At 41.2% G+C, this 17,397-nt stretch overlaps 2 protein-coding genes and 1 non-coding gene across 4 annotated transcripts; all 3 read right to left on the reverse strand.

Moving 5' to 3' along the window:
- Positions 1–35: 35 nt before the first annotated feature.
- Positions 36–8,308, reverse strand: smad4a (SMAD family member 4a). Of its 2 annotated transcripts, none has more exons than XM_030435324.1 (11): positions 8,095–8,308; positions 6,498–6,853; positions 6,212–6,386; positions 5,975–6,004; positions 5,682–5,885; positions 5,053–5,160; positions 3,767–3,817; positions 3,490–3,673; positions 3,217–3,385; positions 2,895–3,033; positions 36–2,176 (listed from the first exon to the last, which is right to left on the reverse strand). In XM_030435324.1, exons 2-11 carry the CDS (start codon positions 6,735–6,737, stop codon positions 1,965–1,967), a joined length of 1,512 nt encoding a protein of 503 aa, XP_030291184.1. In that variant the 5' UTR covers positions 6,738–6,853; positions 8,095–8,308; the 3' UTR covers positions 36–1,964. The 2 variants fall into 2 exon arrangements, with proteins under 2 accessions (XP_030291184.1, XP_030291183.1); XM_030435323.1 differs by lacking the exon at positions 8,095–8,308 and adding an exon at positions 7,739–8,088.
- A 1,497-nt stretch (positions 8,309–9,805) lies between these two features.
- Positions 9,806–15,630, reverse strand: bmp10l (bone morphogenetic protein 10, like). Its single transcript, XM_030435083.1, has 2 exons — positions 15,132–15,630; positions 9,806–14,780 (listed from the first exon to the last, which is right to left on the reverse strand). The coding sequence occupies exons 1-2, from the start codon at positions 15,448–15,450 to the stop codon at positions 13,720–13,722; spliced, it is 1,380 nt and encodes a 459-aa protein (XP_030290943.1). The 5' UTR covers positions 15,451–15,630; the 3' UTR covers positions 9,806–13,719.
- Positions 10,127–10,218, reverse strand: trnar-ucu (transfer RNA arginine (anticodon UCU)). The gene is given in 2 exon segments: positions 10,127–10,162; positions 10,182–10,218. It is a non-coding gene; the product is annotated as a tRNA-Arg (tRNA).
- Positions 15,631–17,397: the final 1,767 nt, after the last annotated feature.

Genomic DNA, 17,397 nt, shown 5'->3' on the forward strand with positions numbered 1-17,397 from the left:
CTCAAATTTCAAAATTAAGATGGTTTCCCGAAAACTACGTTAGCCAGTTAAATTTTATTTAACCATATTCATACATATAAACACCAATATCATTCAAACTCCATATGTATTCAGAATGTATGACACAGCTGTAAAGATCAAGATGAGCACGAGCTTGCATTTCCTCAAAATTGTTCTTTTCAATCATTTTTAATGATGACCACAGTGGTTCTTCACTGTAAAAGGTAGCAAAAGAGTATAAAATACTGCAACAGCTGTAGGTAAACAGAGCTCCAAATACCAAAATATCGTTTGAATAATAGTGCCGAGCACAAACTGAAATCATTAAGCTCATAACTGAAACCAGGTTTTTACAAGCGACTTAACACTGAAATGACTGCAGTCTGATAGCCGTTTCACTTTTCGTAGGGTATATTTGGCATCAATATGGCTTTAATTTCCTCTCACAGTTCATTCTTTTCTTCCTTTACTCAGCTGTTTGTCTAGAATACGTTAGGTGAAGTGTCAGGCAAGTAATACCATCCAAAATCTATCTTGAGTATCAAAACTTCCCGCCTGTAGGGTTTGAAAGGTGGTGGTTTCAGGGTCAGTGGGAATTTTTTTACGACCCACGACTCAGTATGTTGTAAACAGTCGTCACTTTGCGGAAAAATGCACCATTCAAACCTGCTGTGTTCCACACTTAAGACAGAGATTTTGGACAGCACAGTTTTTCATGGATCTCACCGAAAGTCATTAGCAAGAAAAACTTTTCAAACTTTGCTAAGAAATCTTATGGATACAACAAGTAACCACACATACCATGAAACAAGACAAAATACTTATTTTTCAAATTAATAAAGTGCTAATGGACAACATGTGGGCATCTAATCATAAGAATGACAATTACAAATAAGATTACGTAGATGTGTTATATCTTTTTTTGTTTTCGAAAGCATTTAAGAATTTCAATTAAATTTTGGGTTTGATAAAACGTTGGTAAAAAAACTTGAGCCTTGACTGGTTGTAGAATAATGCAACAGTTTCCCGGTTTCAGCTAAAATGGGCTTTTCAAATGCTCTTAACATCATTTAAAAACAACTATTCCGAAAAGGGGAGTAAAATCAAAAAACGTCAAAGAAAGACTGTCAGCATTGAAAAATATTTAAGACTACATCTTACAAAAACATGAGTGATGAATAACATGATTTTACATAAATGTTGTGATCTGTTGGGGGGAAGGGGGATTCCACTTACATGAAGCCATGTAAGCACCGGAGAACCAACGAAGGAGGGCTGGACTGGCAGTATACTCCAACTGAAATCAGATTTAGTTTGTTCCCGCAGGGTAAATAACAAGAGATACAGGGTGCCAGATTGCGCTTAGCTTGATTTGATTTGAGTCAAATAGTTTGCCCTATTATTAAATAGTCCAAAGGATTTTTTTCAGTCAGGTATGAGGGCTTTATACATCTTGAAATCCTAATTATTGAAATGTTCATACTGAAAATCTTGATGTGGTGTGCCCAAAGGCTAACTTTACATCTGCATGGACACATTCTTAAATTCATCAGTGTGTCGGTATCTTTTTATTACTTGAAATTAAAGAGACCCGCCGCTTCATTCACTTCATGCTGTTTAGCAGTTCCAGTTTCTAAACAATGTCAAAATGCTGTCCTGCTTTTTCATGCGCATCCTCTTGGCAGCATGTGAGGTACCATTCCTCCCGGGTGTGACTCACATGCTCCACCAGCTGTTTGGAAGTCACTGAACTTACAGACTCACTGCAAACTGATTGCAGCACTGGATTCATAGATCATTGCATTTAGAGTATACTGCCAGCCTTTATGTCTGTGGTCCAATACCTACTCAGCATCCCTGCCGCTGCAGTCCTCCTTTAGCACTCCAGGCCTACAGGTGAAGTGGTCTGTTAAAAGTACAGTCTGTTTTTGTTTTCACTGTTTGTACAGTTCATGTCTTTTATCTCAGTCAAGAGGTTGAGGGTCAGCTATGGGCATGGTGTGGAGAACTTCATCCAGTAGCTGTAGAGCTCGGTGTAAATGGATCTCAATCCAGCAGGGCGTCTCTTTGATGCTCTGCCGTGGGTAGTCGGGGCCCCAGCCCTTCACGAAGCTCATCCGCAGGATGCACAGCCTGCGCAGGTCATCAACCCCAATGCCTGCAGCAGCAGACAAACCTGCAGGGGAATTACAGGCAGCAATGTTTAGACTGATGTGGCACTATAAGCCAATACTTGCAGAGATATGTCAGCAAAGCTGTGGTAAAAATTGGAACACATACAGGGCAGAGACAGTTTGAGTAGAGAAAGTAGAACTGCCACATGCACATTTCTCACTATGATCAGGCCAAAGGTTTTACTGCATTTGAGCTGAAGCACACAGAGCATACAGACTGTGTGAACGACATTAGCTCTGTGGTAATTCCTTTAATTGTCTTAATCTTACACCGTCATTGTTAGGCATGCTAGTGGATGTTGAGGTTTAGTTACAGATAAAGCAAAGCAGTGGTATGGACTCACTAAGGCTATACAAATTTTGTTTTAGAGCAAATGAGAATCCTTCCACCTCAGCTGTAGTTGTTATCAGGTATTAACCAATTTTGAAGTATTCAAAACTTCTCAATGCTCTGGGTTTGTGTCTTTTAAAGATGACCACCCTTTACCCTACTAATGTTTTTAAACTAAAACGCTCTTTGTGTGCTTTCCTGTTTACGTGACACTTCTACTTGTTGAATCTTGAGCAATTCTTACATTTATTTTTGTCTGGCCAACGTTACAATATCTTATTAATCAAATCTCACAATGCCAAGAAATGTTAACCTTCTCAAACCAAAGAAAAATACTGTGCATAAAAATACACTTGTTGAGGGCTAAGTGTAGCAGTAAGAACACTCACTGATGGCGGGTGCGATGCCTCCCACAGAGCCTGGCCCGGGAATGTTCCCGGCCACTGCTGCTGCCTGTGCTGCAGCTGCTGCCTGAGCTGTCGCTGCCTGCTGCTGCATCTGCCTGTGGCACTGACGCAAGTCAAACACCTGGCAGGGGACAAGACAAACGCTCAGAAACTGATGACAAGATATGAAATTTGACTAACACTGAATACTTATATCATGAGGTTAAAGTTAACTTGACAAGGTTCGTATCAGGATGTATACATGGTCAAAAGTCCTTTGAATAACACATTGTTTCTTTGAATGACCACTGTACTGTAATCTCACCTTAATGTAAGCACTGGGGTAGATCTTGTGAACTGCGTCTCCAGGGGCACGTCCAGCCTCTCGATCCAGGTAATAACTCTGCACAAACACTGCATGATCACTCAAACAGCGCACCCAGACATCTCCTTCACCTTTACACTCCAGCTGGACGCCTTTGCCAATGTGGAGCCTGAGGATGGAAAGATGTATCACTTATCATACCTAGAGACATATTAAACGTGAAGTGATTCAATAAACTATTTGATAATTATCTAGAAGTAAGCGGAAGACTACCTGGCTCTCTCTATGTTCTCTGTCCTGTGGACATTGCTCAGCTGGCCCAAGCAGAAGCGATCCCCTCCCGATGGATCCACGTAGCCATCCACAGTCACTATCGGACATGTGGACGGCACCTTAAACGTCTCCCCGACCTGGACATCCATCTCAAAGTACGCGATAGAGCACCAGTATTCTGGAGCTGGAACAAACCAACATGCATCCTCAGGACAATCAGATTTCTCAGATTATATTACATACAAGGATTGTCTTCCATCTGCAGCAAGATACTTACCAGGGTGATTGGATATGGGGGGCTGGAACGCAATTTCATTGGTAACAGGCCCTGCGAGCACATGTGGACATTAATTTTGAGAGGGCAATTCTGGAATCACACCAGTTCTTATGATGTGACATATTATTCAGAAATGAGTACAGACCGTACAGTGATGGTGCCTAAAATAGCCTAATTTAATAAAATGTCAAGAACAAAGGATGACCTTAACACCCATGACTAGAGTCACTGATGATGCCATTGCTGTTACTTCTTTAACTTTTCTAAAATCCACTTTTACATAAGGGGAATTTTCTTAATAAGGAAATCTGCTTGGAGGTTTTATGAAAAAAAAATGCAATATATATATACTGATGTCTTTAAAAAATCAGTCTTTGTTTGAGATGCCCTTTTATCAGTGGCAAACTAACAACTACATGCCCTCCTTGACGTTAACAATAGCCCCTTTTAGATAGAAAAGGTGGCACATTTGCCGCAAGGTAAAGGCTGCAATGTGCTGCCTTGTCTAATAGGGAGGAGAAATATTCCTTCTTTTCCAAAAAGCTGCCACTTGGCCACCACTGGGGTAGGCGTAAACATGTGACGTGACGTGAAGCACGAAGTTGGGCATGAACAGGTCGAATTTGTCTTCAAAATAAGAGCTTTACATTGCACCCCATTGGAGTATAGAACTGAGTTCTTAGCGGGGGGCTTTTAATTTGAAAGTAGCGACCGTTAGTAGTTTGCTGCTACAACAACAAGCAGACAACGAGGACAGCTACAGAGACTGAGGAGACGCTAGCATCTCCCAGATCTCAGCGGCTTTCCAGTTGCTCATCTTGACATCCCTCGATGAAGTGATGGACTGACTGCTGTGATCAGCTGTTTCCTGGTTTTACAACTCCCTGGCTGTGGGTCGCACAACAGTGCACGTCATCGACACCACCGCCCATCTCACGCAATTGCCGGCACATCGACGGCTCGGATTTACATATCAATGGAGGTGGGAAAAAAAAGTACCCTCCGAGGCGGCCCCCAAGTTTACCGCCTTCTGTCTAAATCCGCGGACCTAGCCGCAAAAAGGACGGCCATTCGGCAGCTTGCTGCCCAGTATTAAAATGGCTAGTGTCCTCCTGCCAAGGCAGATAATGTGAAGCTAAATAACTAATTAACAGAGGTCATTATGCTAATAGCACATTAACGTCTCCTTCCACTTTCAAGAGGAATTAAACAGATGCACATGTATGTAAGTTGTTTGAGAAGGATATGGACTATTCTTAAAGCAGAAAGGTTTTCTGTCCACTCACAGTAATGCCCCGTGTGAGGCATGGGAGGGTGATGCTGTAGATGCCCATTCTGATGCTGAGGCACTGCAGGGGTGAAGCTGCTGTTTCTGCTCCAGTTGGAGTTTGGATCTGTAAACACAAATCGAAAACAGGTGTGTTGCCAAGTTTGTGCTACTTGAAGTTTGTGCAGTAGATCGTTGGTCTGTTGCACCAGCTATAAACAAGTTCTATCAGAGTTAGCGCAAGTCCATACTAAATGATCGGTTTAAACTCTTTTCTTTGATATTGAAGTTGTGTTGATGTTTGACAGACCACCTTTTCAAAGTGTTGTGCCATGCCAACCACTATGTTACGGAGGACTTTACACCTAGGGGTTAAATGTAACATTTAAGTTGTAACGTGTGCCTGCGTTGGAACTATATCGGCTGGTGCAACCCCTTAAAATGTTAGTAGCATGTGAACTTTGTCCTCAGTTAGAAATAATGTTCAAACTAGGCTATGTTTGATCTGAAGAATAGCTGGTGCAAAAAAGCTAAATACTAAAAACATGTAAATATATTTTTTTCTCTCGCATTCATTGATTTCTGACTGGCAAATTTTAAAAAAGCTGAGTGTATGTTCCATGATGTTGTCCTTGTGTAGTGTCTTACTTGAAGGTCCAGCACTGATGGTAGAGAAGGCAGAGGTTGAAGCTGAACTGCTGCCCTCCGATGGGGGGAGTAGAGAGGGGCTGCTGAAGGTCTCCTGTGGACCGGGTCGCGACGGCGGATGCTGAATAGTCTGCAGGTGGCTTTCGGAGCTCGAGTGAGATTGCTGGTTGTCATAGTCATACTCATCCTTTACCATAAGTGGACCTACATGGACACAACAGACACACGTAAGACTTATGGACAGCCACAAAATCTCACACAAGGAAACAGGAAGACTTTGGCACATCCTTTACCTGAAGTTGTAAGGGTCAGTCCTGATAAGTCTGTAATAACAATTCACAGAACAGATATGTTACTTAATGTAGGTATGTAGGTCTATATTCTGAAAAAGAATGAGAACATGGGCTTTACTTTGTTCAACCAGATTTGAAGAGGATACAATCATGTTAAAAATACACAAATTAATCAAGTCTAACCTAAAAACAATGAGATCTAATTAACATATTAACACATCAGTGACCCTTACTTACCAATGCCCGGAGAGACAACCCTCTCGTAGTGGTATGGGTTGACACAAACATTGTCACATTTCAAGTCAAAGGCATACTGGCAATATTTCACGTGCTTTAACTCATTCTTGTGTAGATCAGGCCACCGCCACAGTCGAGCATAGACAACATGGGGAAAACCTTTACGTCCTGCAACCTAAAGCACAGAATGGAAGATTTTATGAGACAAGTACTGTTTCTGTGGCAACTTTCTCTTTTAGTGTTACACTAATACACATTTTCTGGTGCTGCATTTCTGCCGCTATACCTGTAGACGTCCATCCAAAGTTCGCTGAATGGTCACACACTTGCTTGGATGTGCCCCGTTCGTAGTGATAGCCGTGATCAGGGAATCCAGCTCATCTTTCTTCTCCTTCAGCTTCTTGACGAGACTCTCGATGGCTCGCTTGGCAAAGCTTTCGCTCTCTCCTCCCTGTCGGTGGCACATCAGGCTGTGCACAATGCTCAGGCAGGCATCGTTACTCGTGGGAGTGTTCGTGATTGACATCTTGCTCCTTAGGTTTCAACCTTGGGGAGGCTTTCCAGTCGTGTCCTCTATGGCTTTTCCAGCACCGGTGTCAACGTTAAAGTACTGTTGATCCAAGGGTGGCCAAGATTAGCAACCTAAAGCAGAAAGGGCAGTGACTGATGACTGACAGCTCAGACTGGTGTACCAGACAAAATTTCCCTTGCATTATTTAAAGCAGCAGTATATACAACATACTCAATATACATTCATGTCGCACCAACTTCAAGTAAGGTGGAAGATGAGGAAGGATTATATATAAAGTCAATGTAATGTGCCTTTCTAAGGATGACAGCAAAATAATGCATCATCCAATAGCCAGTAGTGCTGATGAAGAAATTGCCATCCAGGCAACTTTCAAACCTTTAAAGAGATTATATATAAATATACATATAGATAGATAGATAGATAGAGATAGAGATATAGAGATCTAGATCTAGATATCTCTATCTCACTATATATATATATATATATATATATATATATATATATATATATATATATATATAGTCACCTCCTCCTCTGCAAATACAGTCACTAGTTTCTTTCATCTTAAATGCAAACCAAACCTGTATAATGCACTGAAGCCTTAAGTGGGCTCATTATATTACAGCTGGGATAAACTAAGTATTGGGTTGTTTTTTTACTACAGCGTCTTTCACAGCAAACGTAGCTAAGCTAATGTTAGCCCTGCCGGGTACCGAGGCTAATAAACACAGGTATCCTCTTAACAAAACCTCAATAAGACCGAAATCACACCGCTTAGTTATGACGACAAAATTAAAGCAAATGTTTAATTCAAGTGTTGTTGTTGAAGAGCTGAAGTTAGCTGACACTGCCCTGGCAATGTTGACTGGTTCCGTTAGCGTTAGCCATCGCTGGAGTCACCGTAAAAACCGTTAGCGCTAGTTAGCCAACGCTAATTGAGAAAACATTCCTCTTATCACCGCGTCAATCAAACACAAGCCGATTTGCGGACTTACAGTGATTTCTCAGCGCAGTCGCGTTCGTCCCAGCGATAGAAGATGAAAAGTGGGCGGCTTTAGATACCTAAATTTCGATACGCTGTCCAGCGGTTAACGATATCCTGGCTAGCTCGCTCGCTAACAGCTAATGCTAAAAAAGAAAAACATCAACTTCACGCTAGCTCGCTAACCTCTTTTCTAGGATTGTACGAACGCGTCAAGTCGCGAAATGTAATTAGCCGAACGGGCCGTCGTTTATCTGTTCGCCTTTTTAGAACTAAATCTATCTATATAAAAAAACGAAACAAACTAACAACAATACGTTTGCTGGTTAGCTGGCCAGGAAAATAAACAAAAAATTCCTCTCCACCCACCTCTGCTACAGAGCGTGCACGCGTCAAATGCGACAGGCGTGGCGCTGCTGATGGGATTTGTTAAAAGAAAATGAAAAACATCCACTGTTTACAAAAGCCCATGCCAGTCTTTCACACAGGACAAACACGTTTTAGAGTGAGTGATGTCTGTTTTGTTCTATAATGAAGCAGTTACATTAAGTTTGCGCAGGCTGTTTGTCTCACTGCGCTCTGGGCTACAGAAGCTGCACTGCACCAGATGTTCCAGTTTCCCTAAACATGAAGGCCTGTGTCCAGGTTCTTACTCCATTACATCCCAAATTAATAAAATGAGTCATGGTTTTGATGATTTGACCACCTAACGGTTATGAATATGCATCTCTAAATTGTTTTATGACACTATTTCTGATCTTCTGAGTGCCTGGTCGCCCACGAGACTTCTTTAAATCACATTAAAGGTGCACTACCAGGAAGTTTTGACCAAAAGAGAAAGATTTAGTTTCTTTTTTTTACTTGGCGGACCCTGCCATCTTCCTAGCCTCAAACAGTGATCTGGGGAGCTTATTTCCTTCTGAGAACCGCTTGTTTATTCAGACATGGAAAAAACAAACTTCCTGAGTTTGTGCTATTTCCTCATTAATGTTGTAACTATTTCAATTCTGTTTGAATTTCGTCTCCAAAACTACACAGTGTCCCTTTAACCCCAAGATGATGTTCTCAAAACACATCACCAGGTGTTCTAAAGCAGGCCTGCAGACCTCCTTCTTTTATGGTGTGATGATTTTTAAATTTTTTTATTATAATATAAAGTCTCCCCCTTGTGGCTGTAATACAGTTTGACAATACTGCAATGAAAACAGGGCTCCTTCATACTGTAGCTCCACATGACATTAACCACATGTTTATGATTTCTTTGTTGGCTCCCCATGAACAGCAATAGCTCTGTTGCTAAGGAGTGACTAACCAGGCTGCCATCACACAAACCTGCTCAATGTGTAGTGGACGTATTGGATCTTTGTATCCAGACCGTGTTAAAGTTAGATAAAGGGCATGGTACAAAATGAAAAAGAAAAAAAAAACAGCTTTTGAAAGTTGTAGTAGTGTAATGCATATTTCTTTAACATATGTAATTACTGAGCTTAACCCATCAACTATTTCTCCACCTTTAAAGATACAATAATAATCAAAATAGCAAATGTTATAAAAGCACATTTTGACCCAATGAACATAATACTCATATAGTTATCATATGTTCCAGCTACAAATCAAATGTTAGCCACACTTATTGTTTTAACAGTAAGATATAAATAAATATGAATATATATCTGTAATGTAACTCATCATTGTTGAGGAATACTGTCATATTTTTTAATTCACTGAAGCTTGGTTAACGTTCAAACAGTTAGTATGGCTGCATGCTTCTGTTATACAAAAACTAAAGCCAGTAGAGCAGAACACAGAGCACAACAACCCCCCAAAACACATAATAAATGTAGTGAAGAGTGTTCAAATTGACAAAACAGAGAGATTTTAAATAAAGAACATTTGTGGCCCATAGATACACAAAAAAAGAAATAAAAGTGCATTTACCCATATACAGGACAACATTTCTGTCTCTCCAAGCTACTTTTTCCCCACCAAAGTTCGACTGCAGCAACAATATGTTTTTGTTGTTTTTTTAAAGCAGATTAGACAAAAATGGGTCGTTATTGGTAATTAAACTTTTCCCTCCTACGGAAAAAACAGATTTATTTCAGGGCGTAAAGCAGATGCTTTTGTCCAAAGCAACTTGTATTCATATATACAATGATGGCTGCCATGCAAGGTGCCCGACCAGTTTGGGGTTCAACACCTTGCTCACTTCAACATGCCGACAAGGGGAATTGAACAAGCAACTCTTTGACAGATAGTTGCTGTTCATATGCCTGAGCCACATGTGCCCTAAATTCTGTTGGAACTTGAACTCAACATATGATTGGAATTTAACTTTCACAAGTAGCGACATAAAGTCCAGTGTGAAGTGAGTTGAAGAACCTCATACATATATAAAGCTTGACTCTGGTGGGACTCGAACCCACAACCTTTGAATCTCTTCTCCTGTGGTCAACTAGAAGTCCAACGCGCTATCCGTTGCGCCACAGAGCCCCGTTTGTCCTGTCATGGAGTGGCGTGAAACATTTGACATTATAACATGACGCGTTATCTTTATAACAACAAACATTTCACTATGACAATCTGACACATCCCACTATGACTAGAGACCTTCTGGTTATACAACACAGTGTTTATCTCCCGACCTATAGTTTGAAACGTTTCTAACTTTACGTTATTATAATGTGAAAATAACAACAGTTCTGTCTCTCCTAGCACAAGTCTATAATATAATATAATATAATATATAATGGCAATTAAGAATAAAAACAGAACAGATGACATAGTGAGTAATTAACCTACAATTACCTCCCAATTGCTTATTGCTGCCACACAAATGCAATAAAATGTAATATAATGCAAACAGTTTTCTGTTATAACAAGATTTAGTTTTTACATTTTTACAACAAGAAATTTCTGTTGTTCTAGATATATACTATTTGCCTTGTTATAATGTGAAATATTTCATTTTAGTTATCTTCATCTCATAAAATGTTTTACATTATGACAAGATATCTTACATCTAAACGTATCACATTATAGAGTCTAGCTCTGTAGAGTTCGAGCCAAATTTCCCTTTGGGGACAGAAAAGTATCTGTAGGGCTAAGAAAAGTTTCTCATTATTACGTGATCAATTTGTATTTCATAGTAACTTGAAAATATCTTGCTATAATGTGACAAACAATTAACTTTTCATGTTATAACATGAGACCGATCTGTGACTTTATGTGACTTTTTTTGGCTTTTTTATCATTTGCTATACATATACATTTTAAATATTGAGGAGAGGTTATTTTTCAAAAGAAGCTTCAGAAGAAAAGAGTAATAACATGAGTCTGGGCTTTTTAATTCAGTTGAATTGAACATAAGATTCTTCCCCCGTCCTCTGGTAATTTGTTGTAGTCCACAAACTAAAACAACATGTCAATGCGTATTGCTGTTTTTATATTCTACATTTTGAAAATGTATTCTAGGTTTGAATAAGCTCCACACAGGAAATCAATTTGTCCGCTGCCAGCCGATATCTCTGCCCTGCACACTTGGCCTCTCTAAATCTGTGTGCTGGCTGAGGATCCTATTAAGTTAGAAAGTTCCACAGTGTTATTCCATTATTGTTATCTGCTTCCGACTGTTAACAGCAGCAGCTAGGTGATGATGTGACATGTATTTTTTTTTCCATTTGTACTGCTCCTGAGGCCTTGATAAGGCCGTCAGCATGCCCGTGTCAGAAAAAGGAAGTGGGAGGGTTCAGAGGGCACCGAGCAACCTGATGGCAGGGTTGTCAATAGAGCGTGTTGGCGTTGGCGACCAGGAATCTGACACCACCTTCTCACAAATGCTGCCACTTGGAGTGGCGTCTCATCCTGAGTGACGGTCTACAAGACTCCAGGCTCTGACACCTCGTTATCACCGTGGCATGGACACGGGCAGAGAGAGGCCCGCCAGGCATGTGACGCTAGAGGGATGGGGATTAACGTTGTTAGTCGGGGAGTGCTGTGATTACCTGACAACGAGACAGGGTGCACAAGAGATCAAAAAAAAATTGCTCAGTGAATGTATTTGTTTTCAGACTGTTTTTTTTTTTTATTATTATTTATTATTTTAACAACCATAGTAAGATTAATGTTTGTGCGAGAGCCAAAAGCAGAATATGAATGGTGGGTGGTGTAAAAGAAAGATTTCACAGCAGTTGACAGAAATGTTAGGTAAGAGAAATTGTACATTTATCAAACAAGAAGCCCCCGAAGAGCTTCAAGGCAGCGTGAAAATCCTCTCCTGGTCAAAAGCCAGCGAAAATACATTTCCTGCAAGTTTGGCAAGCAAATAAGAGGGAAAATGTCACATTCTTTAAATCATTTCAGTGGCTCCGAGGGGCCACAGGGCACAGAAACAAATTATGCCGTTTTACATATCTGCGGCATGTATACTTACTCATAAACCATCTTGGCAAGACTATGAATCACTTACAGCTGATTTAAGAGGCTTTTCATAGTTGAACAAAAACATACAGCAAACTACCAGTAGTGCAAATCATCGTGTGATCTGGTGGCCTACCCCTTTTTTTAAAAGAACATGTCAGTTTGGATCAACTCAGTGTCTACATCATGAGTCATTTCTGCCGGAACAAAACGTAGACGGATCAAAGGAAGTTTGGAGAAAGTTCTGTGATGAAAAGTCAGCCGGTGAAATAACCCGAAGCACAAACCTCCCTTTTTGTCAGCTTGTGTGCTTTGAAACTTAAGGTACGCCTTTTGTCCTTACATAGATTATATCATAGATATCCAGAAGGCTGTTATTGTAACTGATATCAGTGCTCACACTTGCCCCTAAAGACAGTCATCTGAACCAGGTGGAGGAGACTTTTTCTTTTATGTTCAGACAAATCACTCTATTTTCTGCCTTTTCTCTTCTTCAGTCATCTGTGAGCCAACTGTGGTGCAGGATAGAGATGCTATATATTTGCAGAGAGGGCCTGTTACTGTCCGTTACAGTGAACTGCGCTTGTATCCGAAAACATTCTGACATACAAAAATCGGCAAATAATTATTATAAATCACAACAGACTGATTTTATAAGCTTTGTATTCTACAATAATATAATAATAGCTGATTTACAGTGGGCACAAAAAGTCTGAGACCCCAATTAAGAATCCTTCTTTTTTTCCAAATATAAATGTTTTATTGCAAATGATGAAGGCCGAGACCTAGAGTCCTGTCATCGACCTTATCTCTGGTCAATGGCCTCAAGCCCATCGAATATGTGTGGGGCCCAGCACTCTGTGACATTATAAAATACTTTGTCAATCATGAGTCATCAGGTTTCACACAAATGTATTCAACTTTTCAGTCAAATAGCTAAAGGTGCAATATGCAAGACATGACATTTATAACAGAATGCCAATAAATGACAGTTTACATTATGACATTATGGTGTTTATGTGTTCAGTCACAGAGATATGTATTGAAGCTAAGCATGCTAACCAGCTAGCCCTGTCCCGTTCTGGCCCAAAGCTCCCGTGCTAGCCGTGAAACACCACTGAAATTGCCCCGATGCTCCGAGCTAGCTGTGCAGCTAACTGAGCTAACCGGCTAAGTGTGCCTAAAGTTTGAGAATGAATTTCACAGGATGCCAATTACAACATATTGCACATTTTAGTCGGTATCATCATTTGTAGGCAACAAAATAGTTTTAAATTTGAGACAAATGCAAAAAAAATAAATGTATTTTTTCCTTGTGGTCTCAGACTTCTTGACCCGTCTGTAACTTTATACAATGAATAATTTACATCACGTAGCACAGATTTGTGTTCTTCCCTAATTTACAACTAAGTCTAAACTTTCGCACCACTGCATGAGATGTTAGATACTGTGGACAGATAGATAGATAGATAGATAGATAGATAGATAGATAGATAGATAGATAGATAGATAGATGTGAGATGATGATCATTTACGTCGCTCCTTCAGTGCACAGTCTCTATCTCTGTGTAAGGACTATCTACAGCCGCACTCCGCCACCACCATCCCCTCATACTTGTGGTTGAATGTGATCACCCCGTTATCATGATAAAGGAGTGAGATGGGCTCCAGCTTAGTGGGTACACAGCAGGCACGCGATGCCTTTTCCGGACTCCTAACACTCAGCAGTGTCTGCACGATGGCATGTTTGGTGGGCGAGACCTCAGAGGTCATGGGTGGGTTGCACACACCGTTACACTCGTACGCCTCATAGCCCAGTGGCTGGATGATCCACGAGTCCCAGCCAATGTCTTTAAAATCCACGAAGAGTGGGGTCCTCTTGCATGGCTCGCTCTTAACATTGCGACGGATTCGGGGAGGCGTGTCATAGATAAGGTTGGACTGCAGCTGCGTGAGGGACTGTTTGTCCAGCTTGTCCTGGTCGTGATTACCGCGCTCCCACAAAGCCTGTTGGCTCCGGCCCACGCTTTCAGGAAGGTCATTCTCATGTTCAATCATCTGGTTGAGCTCTTGTTTATCCAGTTTGTGGTCTCTGCTCTGATCATTTGAGAACACAATCATCACTGCGTTGTGTTTCCCCTCCAAGTTCCTGTCGATATCAATCTCAACCACCCTCCCATCCTCCTCCTCCTCCTCCTCCTCCTCCTCCTCCTCCTCCTCTGTGGCCCCTTCCTCCTCTGACCCCACACTTGCAATGTGTACCTCCAGCTTGTGAGTTGCACACCCTGACTTCAGCCAGCGTGCAACCACATGAGTCAGGTCAAATGACACCCAGCTGTTATCTTTGGCATGGATATGCTTTGTCACCAGTTCCTCCAGATCCTTCATCTCCACCACCTCCTCTTTATCCCTCCTTCTCCCTGCTTTCCCCACCTCTTTGGTCCAAACAACGCCCTCGTGTATTTTGTAGATGGTCACCTTGCAGTCGGTGCCAGCATACGGTCTCCGGTCCTTCCAGACCAGGGTGAAAAGGCGAAGCTCGGCTATTGTTATGTGCTCGTGGTGGCGCATTGAGATGTTGAACAGCAGCGGGTGTATCTGCGCACCCCTGGCTGTCAAACGGCTCGGGGACGGATCTGAAATCAAAAATATCAACAAGAGTGCCTCAGTGCATTTTGTACACTTCTGTTCCCAAAACTCAAGCTAACCTGTGTTAGATATTAGAATGTAAGCTTCTGTAATTACATGCTTGTGTTATAAAATATGGTTTTGGTTTGTTTGAATCATTACTCATTAATTGTTTCAGTTAAAGCAATCAACACCTAGTAGTTGTTAAATCATCTATTTAGAAGAATGTCAAACATAAATTCAATCATCTGAAAGCCAATCTGTTTTGTTGTTTTTTTTCAAAATGCAACACAAGGTTAAAAAATCATACGCAATATATACATTTTGCAATGTGGTGTTAAACAAAACCAAGTATGTACCTTCGTTCTTGAAGCTTCGCACAATGCTGGCCGAGGGCACAGCAGTGTGGTCGTGGGCGAAGCGGTTGTACAGCTCCAGCATGTACTCCGGTGGCTCCTCATGGGCAGCAAGAGGCCTGGGCTGGGGCCTCAGCTCCGTCAGGTTCATTGTGGACAGAAAGTGGCTCAGAAAGTCCTGTGCATCAAGTAGCGGGTTGTCACCCCTGCGGTGGTCCTCAAGAGACCTGATGGGACTGCTAAGGCTCAAACCAGTCAACGTCAGAAGTAGGACATTCGGATAGCGGATAAGCCCAAGGTTGGAGAAGACTGAAGCGGCCATGATTGAGTGGAGCAAAGGTTTAAATCCAAAGAGTATCAAATGGTGAAGATGTGATGGATCCCTTGGAGTGGACACCTGCAAACTGTTCAGCCTTTTCGAGGAAGGACTCTCCTTCGCTAAAGGACAACAGGTTGCTGTTGAGGGATTTGCCCTTGTTGATCTTGTGGTCTGGTTCTGAGGGCAGGGCTGTGCTGTCCAATGTGCTGTGCTGACATGTTTGGAGATGTCACCAAGGCCCTGCTGGGCCCTCCTCTCTCTCCCCACCGCCAGGAATTCATGACTATCCATAATTTCCTCTACGCTTTTCTGTTGACCAACCACTGACAAAACTCAGATTAACACCACTGTTGATTTACGAGCCGCTTTTGTGATAAATGTAGCGAATTTGGAAGTTTTTCACAATGAGGTCCACCAAAAGTGCAGGACAAATAAAACACGGTGATGATGTTGTGCGTTGTGCTTTCCTCTCTAATGCAGGAAATCCATTACCAATTACCAATATTGTTCCATATATGCTGTGCACTCTCCACAAGAGGCCAGTGTAGACTCAGTCTGCACAGTCTGTGCATCTGCCTCCTCGTCTTTAATCTAATTAAACCTCATTATTAGGTTGTGAGGAGGCTGATTTGAACTCATTTGCATACACTTTTGGCTAATTACTGGCTTTGTTTTGTTTTTAATAGCAGCTGTCTGAGCGCTCGCATATGCAGCGGCTGCCATCCTTTCAATGTACACCCACTTTAACAAACGCATGACAACAAATAATAAAGTAATCAAAACTAATGTCAGAGATCTATAATTATAACTTACAGTGACTTTGTGACATTTTCAGTCATAGTACACCATATGGGAAAATGTGCAGTAAATGTAATGACTCTATGTTAAGATGCAGATAAAACCCACGGCACACACATGGTTTTTCAAATGCCACCACTTACGCAAGCGAGCTCTGCAGCCCGCCAGAGGAAACGTGACTAATGCCAACACATTTCAGCCTTCTCAGTCTCTCTCAGTGTGCAGCAGCATGCAAGTTCATAAGTTCACACTTCTTCTTCTTCTTCTTCTTCTTCTTCTTCTTCTTCTGCTTCTTCTTCTTCTGCTTCTTCTGGGTAGTGCAGACATGAGGTCATGTGATTGCCTTGACAGCTTTTCTGGGCATGCATGATGTGGAAAATGCATTAAACATGTCCGTTTTGTCTATTGGGGAGAAAATGTGAATAGATGTTCAGGGGAAAAAAGGTTTCCATTTGATGCCTTCAATCGGTTGTATTCATCTCTATTATGTGGAGCTTAAAGGGGCAGTATGTAGTTTTGTACAGATGAGAAGATTTTCATTGGGTGGATTTTTTTTAACAAACTATATAAAAAAGACTTGTTTTAACTGACCTTAAAGGACAACACAACTTCATCCTGTTATACTTTCTTTATATTTGGCGGACCCTGCCACCTTTCTAGCTTCAAACAGTGTTCTGGGGACTCTCTAAAATGACACAGTGCCCATGTAATTCATGACAATCTATTGCTGAGTCACTAGATGTTTTATAGTACAGGTATAGCATATATTATGAACATGTAGACCAGAAATATTGTTTTAATCCATTTTTTCCTACTCTGTGATTAATGAAGTACATTTAGTTAAATTTGAGGGTTTTTCTCTACAGTTTTATGTCAGTTTATAATAATATAATATCATATAAAAACTGGGAATATACTGGGGGTAGACAAAAAGAAAAATTAAGAGTACTGCTGTAGAAAGATGTAATATTACATTGTTTTGCATGCAACATAACTACTTATTTGTTCAATCTGTCCGGGTTGTCTAACATATTGTTATCTCTTCGTTAATTTCAGCTTGTGACGGCTGAAAGTTGAGCGTGTTTTCCAGACTGTTCCCCCCTGAATAACTGATGACATTTCTCAATGTTTTTTTGGCCAATGCACCTGCAG

This window comes from Sparus aurata, chromosome 12 (genome assembly GCF_900880675.1).
Source record: "Sparus aurata chromosome 12, fSpaAur1.1, whole genome shotgun sequence".
NCBI classification, from domain to species: Eukaryota; Metazoa; Chordata; class Actinopteri; order Spariformes; family Sparidae; genus Sparus; species Sparus aurata.

Coding starts and splice junctions, on each gene's coding strand:
- bmp10l (XM_030435083.1), bottom strand. CDS start 15,450: ATGGCCGCTTCAGTCTTCTCCAACCTTGGGCTTATCCGCTATCCGAAT. Junction 14,781..15,131: donor GCGAAGCTTCAAGAACGAAG/GTACATACTTGG, acceptor TTTTGATTTCAG/ATCCGTCCCCGAGCCGTTTG.
- smad4a (XM_030435324.1), bottom strand. CDS start 6,737: ATGTCAATCACGAACACTCCCACGAGTAACGATGCCTGCCTGAGCATT. Junction 6,005..6,211: donor GGTTGTCTCTCCGGGCATTG/GTAAGTAAGGGT, acceptor TTGTTATTACAG/ACTTATCAGGACTGACCCTT. Junction 3,386..3,489: donor GAGAACATAGAGAGAGCCAG/GTAGTCTTCCGC, acceptor TTCCATCCTCAG/GCTCCACATTGGCAAAGGCG.